Genomic DNA, 18998 nt, shown 5'->3' with positions numbered 1-18998 from the left:
GGTACAGTTCTGCTATACTAATTTAGCATTTTGCATTCCAAGATCACATTAAATTGACCAGGTCTCACACATTAAACTATATTTTAGTGTGAAATGAGGCCAGGCAAAACACAATCATTATCCACATCATGTAACTGAATAAAGAATGTTTATATTATAAGAGTTTAACATAGCTTATGAACCACTTAAACTAGTGGTTGTGTAATTGTTGCGCGCACATGTGTGAAAATAGCAGCACTTACTGTGTCTGCTTGTTTATGACATGCTAGAGGAGCTGATGGCTGGTCATCCATCCATCCATCCATCCATCCATCCATCCATCCATCCATTTTCTCAACCATGTATCTAACATAGTGTCACAGAGGCTGAAGCTTCTAACCACAAAGTTAAAGGGCAAGTTGCAGGAAACAAGCCGGATGCAAAGAATAACAAGCAAATTCTTGGACTGCAGGTACAGAGCTGCAAAGGAATTTAAGTTCGTGCTAAAGAGCATGTTGTTTATTACTGCAACACTGTACTGCTGTGTTATGGCAATTCTTACAACACAAATATGTCGGTAATAAATGGTAAATGAGGTTGCAAACCCACCTACTGTTACATATCAGTAGCTGATTTATGTCTTTTTATTGCTTCCTGTGTTGTATCAACATATTTGACACAGTAATAAAACAATCAATATAAAAGTTCAAGATAGAACGCTACAGCTTCGGCTATGATGACATCGTATTCTGCTATTATTATCTATTATTCAATAGAGTCGGAAATGTTATTTTCTGTATGAAAAAACTGTCATCAGTACGCTACCTGTTAGACTATGAACGAAAAATACACAAGCGATAATCCTGTGTCTCATATTGTATCTTATATCAACCAGTTCTCACTCGACCTGACTCAACTCGACAAGCTCAACATGATCTCTAACATTGGTTCCTAAACCTAAACAAACTGTGGCAGAAAAGGAAAAATCAAACACCAAAGGGGTGAAAACATCAGTCCAAGATGAGACTTGACCTCTTCATATTTTAGATAATTTTGCATGATAGTGATTTACTTAAGAGACTGAAATGTAACCCCCCCCCACTCCCCCACCCGTGTACCAACAAGTGTGTATGAAGATTAAAAAGAGACACATGAGTCACAGATGTAAAGGCTTATTTGCGTTTCATATTCTGTACATTTAAAAAGATCTGCTATATTTACCCACCTGATCGATTACATAAGCACAAATTCTCTTTTTCTCTCCTGTTCTCTTTCTCTTCCACCATGTCTTCCTCATCCAGTCTCCTGCCTCCCGCACTACTGCTATGACTCTCCAACATCCTTTTACTACCAATCAAACACACACACACACACACACACACACACACACGCACACACGGACACACACTTACCATTCCAAATTTTGTTCTATCCTTGACTCTAAAACCCTGTCCCACTTTTTCACAGGTCCTCAAAAATATAAATGTGCAAAACAGAAGCACACAGAAAAAAATTATTGTACTGAAGTCTTTCACACTTAAGTTTGATGATGCTCCCAGTTCACTAAAAACATCATACAGTACACAGTCTCCAAATCTGATGCATATGAATATCTCAGGATTGCTCGTTAAGAAGAGAACATCCATCCATCCAGACTGGAGCCTCATACAGGTTATATTTAATTAGAAATATACAATGCTTACAATCAAGCAATATATTTCCTAGCAAAGAAAAAAAACCTGCTTATAACAGCTACATCTGCTCTGAAGTTGAACAAATAACAACATGATGATCGCATTAGTGTTATAGGTTCACATTAACTAATGTTACATAATGTGCCGAATATCCCGAAGCTTAAAAAAGTACCTGACAGAGAGGATACACATGAATGACAGTAGTCATCCTCTCCTAGTGAAATAAATGTTATCGGTGCGAGATTTCATTCACCATATCCTCAGTTTGCTGGCTTTTTCATGTGCCTGTCAGTACAAAGATGCACAAAGCATAGACAGAGCACACAAGTGAGACCGAGAGGTGTTAAGTCACATGACTGGACAGATGTCTCGATTGGTGGGTGCATGTGTGTTTTCATGTGTGTATGTGTGAAAAAGATTTACATCAACCTTTTTCTGCCCTTGCCAGTGAGCATTTGTATCAGTAAATAAGAAATTGTACCTGTACTTTCTGCACTTTTACAGAGCAAAATAAAGATTTTATATATTGTTGTGTTCAATGTATAAAAGACACGTCTCACTTTAAATGCCACTTACAAATATACACATAAAGACACAAATTAGACAATGAAAATGATCTAGTCATGTATCTATTTTTCCGTTAATTTTTTTGTCTTTTAATTGGACTGATTTTAATTAATATGTATCTGGCTTGCAGTGGTTTCATAGGTTTACACATTCACCTAACAAGCAAAAGTCCCTGGGGGAAGACAAAATCCCTTTAGAGTAAGGCATCCTGTGTAAAAAATCTACCTATTTGAACATGTGGAGCTATCGCAGTAGCAACACCTTGTAAATAAGGGAGCAGATGACTGGAGTTTTCATGTATCAAACTCACCATATAGGTAACAAAACGATGGGAGAATCAGATCAAATTCACTAATCTGCTTGTTCATACATTCATCCACAACCAAGTAGGTACTGATGATAAAGGATAGTCAAGGGATTTTGAGGAGAATATCTTAAATAGAGTGAACTAATACAACAAGTACACACATGCATGCACACATACATGCTAACAGATACTTGATGTTATAATAACATTGATCATGCTTTTGAAGCTATATCAGCTATATCTATACCATTTACAGCCTGGACTTGGACTTGAAATGTTCTGATAACATGGCATATGTTCGAAATGGAGATGCCCTAATAAGACTTAAAAAGGACGCCGAGCACAAATCCTCTTGCTGATTTGGCGTAACCATGAATTGAAGTTCTGTTTGTGCTAAACACGTATGTGAAAATGATACAAAATTCTAATAATGCATGATCCTAACAGCAAATCTGTGTCACTCTTTTTTTTTATCGTCTCAAAACGTGCACTTAGGCTACATTCACACTGCAGGCGAAAGCGCATCAAATCCGATTTTTTTGACCCTATGCGACCCATATCCGATCACGGTATGACAGTGTGAGCGGCACAAATCCGATATTTTCAAATCCGATCTGGGTCACTTTCGTATGTGGTACTGAATCCGATACATATGCGATGTTTTAGAAAGCGACTGCTGTTTGAACGGTCATGTCACATTAAATCTGTCTTTTACGTCACTGACACAAGACAGACGCCAATTATCAGTGCCGGAGAAGCGCCCAAGAAGACATCGCAAACGCTTCCTGGCCATCCAGTGTAGATGTCAGTGAAACTGTTGGGAAGACAACGTGAACATTTTATTTGTACTGTATAATCTGCAGATTCTGACAGAAATCTGCAACTATCCTTTGAAGCACCGCTCCTCTCTAAAACTGCAATAAGGATCATTATTAGGTTATTTACATTATTATGTAAATAATAGAATAATTTAAAGCAAAAACTGGGAAATGTAAAGTCTGAAGTCTTTATATTAAGGCCATCAGTCAAACAATATTGTTTGCTCTGGGTCTAAACAGAGCGCGTTGTGTGTGACATCTTCTTTTGCGCATGCGGGCCGCTTTGAGCGTTCACACTAGAGCGCGTTTGCTGTCGCATTTTATTTGTAGTGTGAACAAGCAGACAAAAAAATCGGATTTGATCAAAAAATCGCAATTGAGCATTAAGACCTGCAGTGTGAACGTAGCCTTAGAAACCCCTTAGTGGTTGTGTGACAAAGCATTCGTTTTAGCCTCTCATTAGTTTGAGAGAACATTCACTGATCTTTCTTTTTTCACTGCAAATCAACAATTAAGATTCAACAAATTTGAAATGAATACTGTCTGACAAAAACAATATTTGTTTGGGCAGCAGAGCGTTAAATGGATATGCTTAGCTATGGTTTCTATTTTGTAGAACACTTTTTTTTTTTCTTTCCAAACATTCTGTGTTCTTGATGGTCCTCAGCACTTTGTATCATCTCCTCCAGACTGCTGCCTTACCTCCTCTCTCTGCATGGCATTGTGCCTTATCCCTCCTAATGGATATCGACCATAGAAAGACAGAGAGAAGCTGTTCACATATGGACACAGTGGGTTGTTTCTTTTTTTTTTCTTCAGCTCAAAGCTAAACTAGTGCTTCATTGATGCATTCTAATGGATGTTAATTTCACAATGCCATATGGTAACATCAGACTTGGATTTTTAGCCATGATCTTATAAAAGATTTTCCATCAATCCATCCATTCACTTCTGATTATCCTTATCAGGGTTGCGGGGTGGCTGGAGCCTATCCCAGCTACCACAGAGCGAGAGGTGCGGTCTACTCTGGGTTAAAATAAATTTTCTTTTAACAAGCAAAACAGAAAAAAACAAAACTACTGCAATGGGTATAATTTTAGGCATACACTCAGCGACTACTTCATTAGTTGCATCTTGCTAATACTGGGTTGGACCCCATTTTTCCTTCAAAACCACCTTAATTCTTTGTACCAAAGATTCAACAAGGCTTTGGTCCATGTTGACATGACAGCATCACACAGTTGTTGCAAATTCATCTGTGAATCTCCTGCCATTCTGGGGGAGCGCTATTGGATTTAGATGTGGTAATTGTGGAAGGGTTTTTAGTACAGGGAACTAAGTTTGAGATGATCTGAACTTTGTGTCATTATATGTTACCCAGCAGCTGGATACACTGTGGCCATGAAGGGATGAACATGGTCATCAACAATACTCAGGCTGTGGTGTTTGAATGATGCGTGGTAATAAGTGGCCCAAAGTGTGCATATCCCCCACTATTATTCCACCGTCTGACCTGTTGGTACAGCGTAGGATGAATCTATGCTTTCATGTTGTTTACGCCAAATTTTGACCCTACCATTCAAATGTCACATGTGATTTGAGACTAATCAGAACAGACAACATATTTCCAATCTTCCGCTGTTCATTGTGCTTAACAAGTAACAAGTGGTTATTTGAGTTAGTCTTGCCTTCCCATCAGCTCAAAGAAAGAAGCTCAAAGAAAAGCTCAAAGTCTGGCCATTCACTCTGACTAGAGACCTGCTGCTTACTGGATATTTTCTCTTTTTCTAACCATTCTCTGTAAATCCTAGAAATGGTAGTGGAAAATCCCAGTAGATCAGCAGTTTCAGAAACACTCAGACCTGCCTTTCTGACACCAACAACCATCATGCCACATTCAAAGTCACTTAAATCACTTTTCTTCTTCATTCTGATGCTTAGTTTGAACTTCAGCAGGTCTTCTTGACCATGTCTACATGCTTAAATACAGTCTATGCAGTCATTACCCTGTGACTGACTGATATTTTAACAGCTGAACGTGTTTACCTAATAAAGCGATATAACAATAATGTTATATAGCATAAAGACATATGATGATTTTTTTAATGAATGAACATCTTTATTGTATGTAAAGATTAATACTTACTCATGAATACGTACTAACACATTGGAAGTAGCTGCAATAGGATATATTTTAAAAATACATTATAAAATTACAAAGTAACTGTTTCTTCTGAAGAAACAAGGAAATATTTTGGTATGACGTTTATAAATCAATGAATGTTATTACTATGCTCCTCATATGTTAAATATATATAACTAATAGATAGTTAAATAGATAGTGTAAGCAAAATATTTTCCATAACCACGCATCTTATCTTGTTTTAGGACCTACCATAGAACCGAGTCTGCCAGAGCTTATCTTCATATTTTTAGACGCTGTAGAGCCATTTTTGGGGGCATTTCAAGTTGCTATACATCAATACAACTGTTATAGCCCAAATTTTAACAATATGTATGCAATAAGTCCATAGTAACCACATAAATTGCAAAAAAGTGCAATAAACTACAAAAAAAGTTCTTGTTTTTTTTTTTACAAATATTTCTAGTTAGAGTAATTTAAGAGGTTTATCCCTCAAAACTGTAAATACAAAAAAGTTGCCCAAAATAGTTTCCAACCACAGGAAATATATTTTGAGTGTCTTCATAGTTTCATTTTTGAAATACACCAATTTTTATGTACTGCAGGAAAAATGAAAATAAATATTATAATGCAAACTTGCAAAAAAACAGCATGTGCATCAAAATAAACTATTTCCAGCAGTGCATTTGAGTTTTAAGCATCCCAGAAACTATTCAGAAAAGCACAAAGTCAAACATGACTTTTAAAAACACCAGTATGGGCTTAGAAGGCCCTGAAGGTAAAAACTACATTTTCCGCGAAATGACGTCACTTCCGGTTTCGGGCAGGTAATGGCGGACATGTGATAGTTTGCGCTGACGTCTATTCCAACGTAGGAAGTTTTATGAACAGCTGATCAGATCGGCAAAGCGTGTTTCTGGAATATTATGTTTTTGTTGCTGCAAGTGCTTTTTATGCAGTTTTTGCAAAGCTATATGTGGAAGGAAACCGTGACGTAGGACAAACTGATGGCATAAGATGTAAGTACAACTCCTCCGGTTTCATATGCAAAAAAAATTATTGCGCTAGCTTATGTGGTTGCAGTTCTACAGGAATTTAGAAATAGTTACGCAAAACGGAGCGTGCCTGCTCTGACCGGTCTTAAAAAACAACAACATTACAAGGGCATTTCTGAAAACCCCATTTCCATCTCACAAGTGTTGCAATTTCACAAATGAAGAGGAACTTTCTTTCTCCTGTCAGCACGAATGGATTCAATTCTGTCAAAGGTTCTTTCAAGACTTATTTCCCCTGAGACAGAATTATAACTGTTGATCAAGACTAAAAAGGCTAAATTGGATTTTAGACAATTTTGTAGAGCGGTAAAAACATTGTTGATTTACTTCTTCAATCACAGAAGACAGAGTGAAATATTTTACTATTCAATTTGTGGCTCACATAAAGACAAAATAAATAAACAGTCCAAAATACGCATGTCAGATATTATTAAAGCCACCTGTCACTCACAACATTGCATCGAACAACTGGCAGATTTTTCAGACCTGTTGCCACGACAACTCCTTATATGTAAAAAACCCCTCAGAACTGAAAATAAGTAGGGCTTACCCAGGCTTTCAGAGAGTCAGAGTTAGGCAATAACAACACCAGTGTTTTGGTTTTTACACAGTAATGTGAGAGATTCTAAGAGCACTTAAAAAAGAACAACTTAGAAAAGAATTTAACTGGAACCCCAGGAAGTGATTCGTAGTAGGTAACACTGCGCTTTCCTTGAATGCCGATGAAGCAGTAGAGTAGGTGGGAAGGACTGAGGAGAGAAATCTCCCTCACTGAATTCCAAAGAAACATCCTGTATCAAAGGTATCAAAGAAACCCCTTATCAATAAAACTCACAAGTGGAATACGAACCACCAACAGCAATGCATCCCAAAATAAACCCAAGGCTTTAAACAGTCAAAAAAATGATGGTGTGGTTTATACACCAACTTTTTTTCATCCCGCTGATATTTTTTCAACATGGCATTAAATGCATAGGCAGCACTTTACAATATGGTATACAAAATCGCAAGTATTTATCAAGGAGCAAGCATTTTTAAGAAATGAGAAGATCTGCTACCTGAATGATGCAAATCAGATGCTTAATGTAAGCAAATTGTCAGTTTATATGTATCTAATTCAAAGTGGCGAATGGCTTATTCGAATCAGCAGGGATTATTTATTAAGGTCAAGGTTTTATTGTTCCCAAGTCTGTCTTAATTTTTGTCTTTTATGCCAAAGAACCAAAAGAATTAAGAGGCTGAGAGACAGAGACGGTTAGAGAGAAAGAGAAAGAAAGTTGTTCCAAAGAAAATCCATCTGGTTTTAAACTAAGCACTTGTAGCCAAACCACATGCAAATCTGAGTGCTGCTGACCTCAACTGAGGATACTGTCAGGTGGTGAAATGAATACTTCAAAGGCCTCCTGAACCTCACTAACATGCACTTAGTACAGGAAGTAATGTCTGGCCAATCACTGTGCCTGAGGTGTTTAAAAAAAAACTCCCCTGTGGACAGGCCCCTGGATGAGATTTTCCCTGACTTCCTTAACCCTTTAAAGCCTGTACCATGAAATAATCATCAGAAAGCTCAAATGTTTTGAAAATCGGCTGTTTAGTGAACCTCCCGATGAAATAAAAAATAGTAAAACAAATTTAAGATAGCATTGCATGTATGAGTTTTAAATTGTATCAAATTTGCTATATCAGTCTTTTTTTTTGTTTGCATTTTATTCCTTAAAAATGTATTTCGCAATTTATTTTGTTTTTTCAGAGGGAAAAAGTCACACTGGTGATGTAAATGTGTCAAAAACACACGTATTTGTGAAGGTCTACATCTATGTGAGGTCGCTTCTGGTGTCTATGGTCGCTGTTCCGTAAGTCATGTGGTTAGGTCATCTGTCTGAATTTAAGCTGATGATGGTCTTTAGTATCACTTGTCTAATTCCAATTATATACTATGTTTAGGGGCTGGAAAGCAGCCATAACAGTATTAAAGTCCATCTAACATCTGCTCATAATGCGATTGGATAAATGCACAAAGAGCACTAACTCTCAGAGTTGCAGCAACAATACAGGTCACATAGCCTGTCACAGTATAAATCAATTCTGAGAGTTTTTTTGAGGTGAGTAATTTTAGTCTTCCAAGATCTCGGAAGCCTAGATTTGCCCAAATCTAGGGATGGGTACCGGTGTCCGGTGCCATCTGACATAAACGGTAGTAACCAGACCGAAAAGCAGCGCACATTTCGGTGCTTTATTTCGGTGCTTTTTTTTTCCTGAGCCAATTCTAGCCAATCATTTTACGTTTCCGAGGATAGTAGGCGGGCCCAGGTACGTACGTTCTTTTAGAGCAGAGCTACAGATTAAAAATGCCCAAGGCGAAGCGGTAAAAGTCTGGCTGTACTTCACAGCAAAAGATGCAAACTCAGCAGCCTGCAACAAGTGCTTTAAGCTGATACTGTGATACTGTCAAAGGAGGTAACACCTCAAATCTGATGAAACACCTGGCGACGCATAGCGTTTTTTTTTAAAGCTGAGAAATGCGCCGTGTTTGATAGCTTGCTGCAAGACCTCACACCGTGCACATCTACTGCGGGTGTGGTGCCTGTTATCGGACCCGGAGTTAGCAACATCCCCCAAAAACCCGAAGAGTAGAGTCCTGGCCCCTAGCCCTGTCAGCGTAGCAGAAATGATGACGGATGATGATGGCAGCAGTCCTCCTCTGCGTGAGTAGCTTCATGTTGTTCGTGTGTAATTAACGTTGAGTACGCTAACCACATTATTACATTAATGCATGTAAGGTGAACTAGCAAACACCATCGTAGTTACATGCGGCTGTCTTCTTGTTTGATGGCAGATACTCCCTTCACTCTGGCCAAAAAGGCTAAAATGACCAAAGAAAAAGTGGAAAACAGTTAAACGTGAGAGGTTTTTGGACAAAGTTTGTGTTTTTCCCATTGTTTAAGCACTGCTTCCAGCCAAGAGTGAGACCATATATGCCCTATAGCTGCAGAAAAGGCTAACATTGTTATCTTTTTACAAAAAAAAACAGCTGAACATGAGAGGTTTTTGGACCAATTTTGTGTTCTCCATTCTTTAAGCACCGGTTTGAGCACCGTTTAAGCACCGGCACCGTTTCAAAAGTACCGGTTTGGCACCGGTATCGGATAAAACCTAAACGATACCCATCCCTACTCAAATCCCACTTAAAAGCCCCACGGTCATAGGAATGAACATAATCATGATTTACTCATTTAATTTTGAGGTCTCATAGACGCATAAGAGTCTAACATGGCTACTGTAGTGTGATTAATATGTTTGACCACAAAATCAACTCCATCCATCCATCTTTGAAAGAATCTTTGATTCTTCTACAATTTCTATTGACATGACAGTTTGTTCTAAATAAACTATCAGAGCATGTATCTTCTTGATTCAGTCATTTCTTAACGTAATGTCCCTCCCTTTTCCACATTAACACGTTAACTATATTTGACACTCAGATCAAATCAGAGTCACATCTGACATAGTGCTGACAATGCCGTCCTCCTCAAACAAAGCCCCACAAAACATTTAGTACTAACTCGTTCATAAATTTATAATGTAAATGCTGACAAAGAAAGCATACAGCAAACTCATCAGGACAGCAATAAAGCAAACTAAATGACAACCGTTGTAACTTGTTCAGCAGACATTCGTGACATTTGGCCCTTATTCCCCCGTATTCACCGTACCCAACAATGGCTCTGTTCCACCACAGATGTCTTTATCATTTCGCCTGATTAGACTTTTACGACTGGATGACACTATCATTTATCATCTGCCCTCATCCTCATTGCATTTGCTGATGTCTCTTGATTAACTTACACAAAGCTGCAGATACACACAGACCCACGCATAGACACCCCTACACACACTTACAAACTCATAAAGGCACATAAATGCCTTTTACTATTATGACACCATAGAAACATCAGACAGAAAATTAAAAGACGCAGGGCAAATAATGAATTGACAGTGCAGACAGACAAACCTGTAAACGAGTGTGTCATCCCCAGAGCTGTTGTACTGGACTTGGAACATCCTGACTCCAGATGTAGGGGTTTGACTGCTCCATCTAATGAGGGCAGAGTTTCCTGTCAGCTCCACCAATGAAACCCTCCTGTCTGCTCCTCTTGTCTCGTTGTTGGGCAGTGCAACCTTAGAGGAGGTCAGGATGTCAGAGGGGGCCGGTTCAGAAGAAGGATCTCGACTGCGGCTTGTGCTGTTTGCCAGATGGGGCATTGCTGTGACGACTAGCTCCACCCTTCCTGTGGATTCACCTGCCGTGTTTGATGCAATGCAGGTGAAGTTTCCTGAATCCTTTAGGGATGTTACATTGATCTCTAGGCTTCCATTAGGGAAGACTAATGTTCTGAAACAAAAATGAAATGGAAAATGAAATATCATTAAGATATCCATCAATTGATCAATACATGAAGTCAAATGTGAATGTTACCAAAAGTAAGCTGCCTGCTGGATTCTTATTAGATAAACAGGATATTATTATAAGGAGTATCTGATACTAGCAATAACTTCCACCAATATCTACGGTACTTTGACAATATTTAGAATGACTGCTATGCTAATGCTATGTTTCTAACTGTGTGTTTTGGCATAACCAAAGGTGGCACTTGACAAGAAAAATGCTACTTATGTATTTTCCTTTGTAATTTGAGTAATGCAAATTATAACTGCTAAATCAAAAATGACTTTTGAAAGAAAAGAGTTACAACACTCAAAACACTGTCAGTGATTTTATAAGACATGTTTTTTTTTCAATGCAAAACCATAACTAGGCACTCATATCTGTGCCAAATGGGTTACCTGATGAAAATTTGAGAAATACGTTATAGGTGAGGAGATTATGGCCTTAACAACTATCGTCCTGAACCATTTCAGATTGGCCCACACATGTCAAGTGCCTACACCCCCCTACAATATCTGACTTTCTGACATAGCACAAAACTGGAAGAGCAAAATATTGTAAAAACTCTGTTGCATATGCCAGTGGGTTTCCCAGATGTATAGTGGCAAACTCAGTGGACAAATCATATTCCATAGATTAATACCACAACTTTAATTTTTCAATGAATTTACAATGTACAGGGAAGAAATTTAGTATACTGGATTAAACTAGACCATATGTTGATGTTAATACCTAGATCCATTGGATATGAGTCTCCCTTCAGGGCTGATCCAGTGGACTTCAGGCTCAGGGTCACCATTTGCTTTGCACTTCAGACTGGCAGGCTGACCTTCCATAGCCACAGTATGAGGTGACTTTCGTGTTAGAACTGGTGGGTCACAAATAAACTCCTACCACGAAAAAAAGATAAGGTCACACTTCCAATGTCAAAGTGATATATTATTATTATTTTTGTTATAGAACAAAAAAGCCTAGTGCCAAACTTTGCCATTTTTTTCGATTACTGCATGAAATTATTAAAAATTGCAAAAAGTATCACCTCTTCCGGTATTGTCCAGAAATACTTGGCACTAAGGTCTGGGGGAGAGGCACACGTTTCCAGATCATCTTCTCTGGTTAGTCTCCTCAACCACAGAAGTTCACAGTTACAGTGAAGAGGGTTACCTCCAAAACTCAACACAAGAGAGGAGAGGGGGGAGCCTTTGGACTTGGCATAAACTGGGATTCTCAGAAATAATGGGTCTGGGGGAATTTTCTTTAGCTTGTTCGACGTCATGTCTAACCTGTTACAGGAGGGCATACAGAAAGAAGGGGAGGGACGGACAAGAGAAGAAGGGGGGTATTTATGAAACGAATAGGGAGAGGCAACAATATACCAATTCAATGCTGCATTTGTACCTCATCACCAAAAACACACCATTTGCCCTTTTCTATGTCCTTACCTTGCCAGTTTGTGCAGGTTGGTGAATACTCCCTGGGGAACATTTTCTATGAGGTTATGATCCATATTTAGGGTGTTGACATTGGTTAGGCGTCCAATTGTGTCCCAGGGCACCTGGGCAAGGTTATTGTAACTAAGGTCCAGGTCCTCCAGTGTGGACAGAAAGTCATCAAAGGCATGGGGAGATATAGAGTGAAGCTGGTTATTGGCCAGGATCAGATGCCGAAGGTTGGTCAGACCTTTAAAATGGTCATCCTGGTTGTTGAAAAAGAAAAAAGAAAAGGCAGTGAGTGGGTGTGAGTACGAAATGATAACGACATGTGAGTGGATTATAATAAATCAGGGATCTCTCTTTTTCATTCAATGTCATCCATCCAGCCACCCATTACCTTGATCACAGTTAATCTATTAGAGTCTAGGTGGAGTGCTCTCAGGCGTCGCAGGTCACTAAAAGCAGAAGGAAGAATCTGGCTGATGGTGTTTCTGGACAGGGTTAGATGCAACAAGCTGGTCATGTTGGCAAAGTCCTTTCTTCTGACAGCTGGAAGCAAGCGTAATAAACACATAAAAAGACCTCATCAACAAAGTAAATTAAGAATCATTATATACTGTACACAGACAAGTCATCAGCTGGCTCATGAACTGTAAAGATGTTGAGTGGAGGGCTGAAAAGTGGGATCCCCATGACGTTGGGCAATAGAGTTCCTACGTGGTAAGGAGGACATTCCCCACATAGCAAAATTGGTATGGCCCCAATCTGGCCCACACAATGTGCTTACACATGGCCCACATACCGCGAAGAATGACGGCCCTTTGGTGGCCCAGATCAAGTTTGCCAGAGGTGGCCCACACATGGGCCAGCACAAGGCCAGCTGCAGACACACTGGTGGTCCTGTGCTGGCCCATGTGTGGATTACCTCTGGCAAACCTGATCTGGGCCACCAAAGGGCCATCATTCTTTGTGGTATATGGGCCATGTGTAAATTGTGTGCAGCCACGGGCCAGTTGCAGACACAATGCTGGCCCTGTGCTGGCCCAGATGTCAGCCTAATGTGTAGCTTAATCAAGCCATGTAATAACAACATGTGCCGGAACATAACAGTGCAAAAGTAACATGTCAAAGCTCTGTTCGCAGTGAATTGACTGATTCTTATATAGCGCTTTTCTACTCTCTTGGATTACGCAAAGTACTCTATACAACATGCCACATTCACCCAATCACACACTTTCTCTAGACTGAGTGCTTCCTAATTACATTCATAAAATAAATTGTCACTAGGTTTTGGATAAAATGTACACTCACAAACCTGTCAAATCTGCATTTGAAACGTTGGCTACCATAGCAGTATAGTATTTCAACATGGCATTTGGGTCTTCTAACTAAAATAGGAAAATAGGAACATAAACAGTGGCGTCATTGCCAGACCTGGCGCACATCTGTTTGATATACACCCTGCCACGACACCAGTCAGTCAGAAGTGCCAGCTTGATGCCAGATTGAGGCCAGACCTGTTTTCTATGAGCCTGGGCCACATGACCCAAACCACAATTGGGCCAGATGTGGCATGCCATCACATAGACAGTGCCATCTATGCCAGGCCTGGCCCATATCTGGATGACATAGGTCTTGCCAGAAGTCAACGAGTATTGCCGGCTTGATACCAGATCCAGGCCAGACCTGCTTGCTATGTGCATCTGGGCAAGTCAGGTCCCTCCAGACATCAACCAACTTTTCAGAAAATATGACTCCTCAGCCATAAAAACTATAGATTCAGTTCATTTTTCTGTTCAACCAGTTGTTGGTCCATTTATGCTATTAAACTGTTCATAAAAATAAACTCCATATGTGAATGTTAATGAAATTAACAACAAGCCTAACAGAGGCTAGGAAGGAGAAAAGAAGAAAGGTGATCGGAGAATGCAGGAGAATATACAGCCCGATAAAAGTCACAATTCATACAAGAAAAAAGTCAAACTGAAAGCAAATATATGGTGATCAAATTCAAAGAAAGATAAATAGACAAACTGACAAAACATAGAAAAAACAAAGGGCTAAATAAAACAGTTTAAGACAATAAGTAAAACCAACACATAAGAGGAAGACTGAATGTGGTTCCCTCAAACAGGGTAATGCAAAACTTAAATTAATTAAAATTTAAATGATCATTCAGGGTACTGTTAGATCTTTTTTTATAGCTTGTGTGCCTTTTGTTTTGGAGAACCTAGGAATAGAGCGCTAACGGGAATCCAGATTAAAATAACAAGATAAAGCAGCACTTCAGTTCTTATAAAATAAGTATGTTTCAAAGTCACAAAGAGAACTCTTTGATATAAGCAGATGAATCATGAATGAGCTTAACTATGCTGAACCATAAATAACAAAAAAAGTATTAAAGTTAAAAAGAAATACTCGGGCTCATGAGAAAAAAATTAGTCATTGTCAGGCAGAGACAACAGAAAAGCTTCGTGACTGAAGCCAACATTTGTACTCACTGTTAACAAACTCTTCAGTTACAACCAAGTGTTTTGAAATAAGACAAATATGCTGCCAATTATCAGACAGCCTTTTAGTTCATTTTCATGTATACAGCCAAACCAAGCAAACTCGCTGCAAAAGACTGGAAATCTAGTCGAATTTCAGAGGCGTATTAAAATAATGAAATGCAGGACAGACTGCTACGCAGTTACCTGTAATGAAGTTCTCTTGAAGCCGTAGCTCCACAGTGCGTCGATCGATGGCAGCAGGAACAAACAGCAAGCCTGTCTTGGAGCAGAGGATAGCGAGAGATGGGGAAAGGCTCTGGCACATGCAGCGTTTCGGACACGGCTGTCCCCTGCATGCTGCAGCCAGCAACAGCAAAGAGAACCACAGCCGTTCCATTATCCTCCACTGGCAACAGGGTAACTGGAAGACAGAAAGGAAAGAGCAATCATTTAAAGTAGATATGATGAAGAAGTAGATATACATAAAAAGGACAATGTCATAAAGTGGCAAACTGAGGTGAATCTAAGGTGAAGTCTTTGTTAGCTTGAAAAATCAGCCAGCCAACTGCAGGACTTTAATGCCAACAGTGGAAGAGTAAATCTAAACACTATGATTTGATTCACAGTTGGCAGTAGTCATCTTGTTGCATTTCAGTACAAGTACAATCGTAGTCATAGTTTACCAGACTGTGTGGCAGCCAACAGCTCCTAGGTAAGGCAATCTCCAAGCAAAGTCATATTGTCCGAAAAGGTTCTCTTCTTTACAGTTTGGCTTATGTGAAAAAAAAATGTGGTTCTCAAAGTGTCAGCAAAGTCATCAAGGATGCACTTCTACATGTCACAGTTTACCAAAACAAGAGTTCTACTCTCACACTCTCACAGCAAAAATAACTCATGATTTTATATCTGTGTATCAGTAGGCAGCGGTATGTTAGTCGTACCAGTTTGACTAACAGGTATATCCGTGCCATGGAAATTCTGTTCAGCAGGAGGTCTGTCTGCTACTTCTCTAGCCGGCTTCTCCCTTGAAGCTTCGAAAACTCTAAAGAAAACATTATTAACAAGGCGTGGCAGTGTACTATAGCATCTGAATATTTAAAATATCCAGTGTTTCTATTTAGAAACACTGTTAGAGTCCAAAAAGTGAATCTTATGCATTAAAAATAGAAAGCATACTACGATCATATCCTTTTTTAATGTACACAGAACAAAAATAATAACTTGCTTACTCATAGATATCTACTTTTGTGCCATGCTTTTTTATTTGACTCTTTCTGTGGCATGCAATGTATTTCCTTCCATTAACTGATAATTAGTGCATGCCCATGTCCTGCTCTACTATTTAAATGCCATTTTAGACCATTGTTAGGCGGTTGCCAGGCAATATGATGGTGTAATTAAAATAAAAATGATATGATGCTTTTATAAGGCTGCATAATGACATTGTAATATGTGATATAGATTAGAACATAATGCATTTTTTAAAGATATATAAATTTGATGTCATCCAATTAAACAACACAATGCTTTTATAAGGTGTTATAGGTGCACAAATGCTAAAGGTGAGTTATTTTAGCCCACTGATAGGTGGTTGCTAGACAACAGGATGATGTTGTTATATCTGATATACATAAGAACATTCAGAGGCCTAAGATGTACCTGTTTGCTAAGTATGGTTTCTCAACTCCTCATCATGAGCAGCTGACAGAGCGTTTATTTACCACAGTAAGATTCTACTGTACCTCCCTCACATTTCCTTCATGCAACACGTTATTCACATTTTTCTGTCATCGAGCCTTATATTTAATTTTCTCTTCACACTTAACTCGCTCCGTTACTTCAACTACAAACCAAGATGAATGCATCACATGAAGCTCTTCAGTAATGTGCAAAATGTGATGTTACAATTCTTACTCTGTCACTCTACGGCCCACTATGCTCTAGCTGCTTGTCATTCAATATATTAATTCTATTCTGTTTAACAAAGAGTTAGAACCCAAATCAAAACACAGCAATCATCATACTTCAAAAACAAGTCTACAAAAAGTAAGAAAAAAGGAAAAAAACAATTCTCTATCAGTTCATGTTTGAGAATATGAAACAAAAGAACAGTGATTTAAATTGGCTGAAGCTACACAAAGTTTGCCTTTAACAATTGTAATGTGTTAGTCTGAATCATGTATTTGTATGCTGACTATGAGTTACAGCAAAAGGAAATTTTCATTCCCTTGCTGGGACTTCAGTTTCCATATACTTGTTGCCTTAATTTATCTCATGTGTACTCTCTGGTGGACAGAATCTAAACTCTGACATTGTTATTATTATTATTTTATTTCAAGATGATTGAAGTATTTATTTTTTTTAAACTGTATCAAATGTATCTTTTTTTTTCCTATCCAGATTGATTTTATGTCTCCTTCCTTCAAATGATGTGATATCAGCTGAGTTTGGATGATACAGATCTTGATTAGAAGCCTAAAGTTTAAATGTAGTTTCTACAATTCCTGGGGCAAAAAATTGCTTTTCCCACATTTTGTGCCATAATCTTTGGTTCTTTTAAATATTTCTCACTTCCTACCAAATTTTCATCACAGGTTTAACAGTTATAGTAATGTTGCTTACCTCTCACCACTGCCATTGCTTGAATGGACACCATGGTCACTTTCCCTTAAAAATCGTGACAATAATGTATCTGTCTTGATCTACATACCACTTTCAACACTTAACAAATCTGAATGTGTCCATTCATATTAATGGATAGCCAGAAACACGCATATAATCGCCCTAATATCTCACTAGCTCTTTTTTTCCAGTTTGCAATAAGATTAAAACAACCACTGTTGGTGCATTTTACATATTCGCAATTCAAAAGAGACATCCCTTGCCAAGCCTGTGTGCCACAGGGTACTTTCTCAGCATCACCATGCAGCCCATAAACACCCCAACTGCACATTGGCATCCTTTACCTAGTGACAATGGAGAAGAGGCCTAAATTTTGAAAATGGTCCTGAATAGGCTTTGTCTGAAGACTGCTCAAGCTGTGAGAAACACTATTGTAAAAGTGACTGAATGAATCCCATATGTGAAAAGGGGTTCTTTCCATTTTATTGTAATGCATCTTTAATGTGTTTATTTTCCTGAAAATGGTAACCACTGTGAATTTGAATGCATGCATCCTTCATGTTCTTAACCCACTCATCCAGATCCTATGTATTCAGAATGTATCTTCAGTGTAATAACTGTTACACTTTGAACATTTAGACATACCTCACTTGGTTTTCTCACTCATCCAGACTATGGGGGTTTCAGGCGATTCAATTATGGATATATGTTTTTTGTTTTATGTGGAATTCAGTGGGGATGCTGGTGATGAGTCACCCACCCTTACTTACAGCCATGCTTGTTTGTCTGTAGAGAACTAATAACACCACAGAAACAAATGCAAGCTGTGTGTATTTGCTATCACTTAGATTGGGCCATTATAATCGCTGGCAATAATCTGAAATACAATAAAAATGCTCTGCTAATGGTTTGTTAAGATATTGGTCGGAACCAGTTGAAACAGTAAATGGAGAAATTTAGGGACAAACACAAACTTAACACAAAAAAATCTGTTTTTGCTAAGTAAAAAAGATCAGAGGTGATTCTAGTTGATTTCGATTTTTATTTTCTTTGTTTTGTTGGTCTTATTTCAGAACACCTGGTCGGAAAAATTCTTGATGGACACCGGTTTGCTCAAAAGTCTGCTCTCCACCATAAGTTTAACACTGTGCAGTTTACAACCACTCACAGGCCAGGCCTTTCTCATCAGTTTATTCAGTCTTTTGGTATCTGATGCTGCTCCACCAGCAGACCGCAGCAAAGTACACTGCACTTGCCACAACTGACTGACAGACAATCTCCAGCATTTTGCTGTGCAAGTTGAAGGATCTCATCTTCCTCCGGAAAGAAAATTCCTGCTCGTATAGCCTCTGTGCTGGTTTTCCAGTTTAGTCTGTTGTTGATAATAATGCAAAGCCACTTGTATTCCTCCAAGAAGTCAACATCAACATTCTGTGTCCCA

General features: G+C 38.7%; 1 protein-coding gene across 2 annotated transcripts in view; it reads right to left on the bottom strand.

Annotated features, from left to right (window-relative positions):
* The window catches only part of zgc:172282 (leucine-rich repeat and fibronectin type III domain-containing protein 1-like protein), a 93327-nt gene that overhangs the window by 59101 nt on the left and 15228 nt on the right, over positions 1-18998 (bottom strand). For both annotated transcript variants that reach the window (XR_005615528.1, XM_039622541.1), the window contains exons 2-7: positions 15140-15356; positions 12841-12992; positions 12453-12706; positions 12050-12293; positions 11743-11900; positions 10576-10956 (exon numbers count right to left, since the gene is read on the bottom strand). Coding sequence is in view for 1 of the 2 variants with exons in the window: in XM_039622541.1 (XP_039478475.1) it covers positions 10576-10956; positions 11743-11900; positions 12050-12293; positions 12453-12706; positions 12841-12992; positions 15140-15332 (1382 nt within the window). In the remaining variant the exon portion in view is untranslated. The remainder of the gene's footprint in view (positions 1-10575; positions 10957-11742; positions 11901-12049; positions 12294-12452; positions 12707-12840; positions 12993-15139; positions 15357-18998) is intronic.

This window comes from Oreochromis aureus, linkage group 14, assembly GCF_013358895.1.
Source record: "Oreochromis aureus strain Israel breed Guangdong linkage group 14, ZZ_aureus, whole genome shotgun sequence".
NCBI classification, from domain to species: domain Eukaryota; kingdom Metazoa; phylum Chordata; class Actinopteri; order Cichliformes; family Cichlidae; genus Oreochromis; species Oreochromis aureus.
This window is presented reverse-complemented; position numbering and strand designations above follow the sequence as displayed.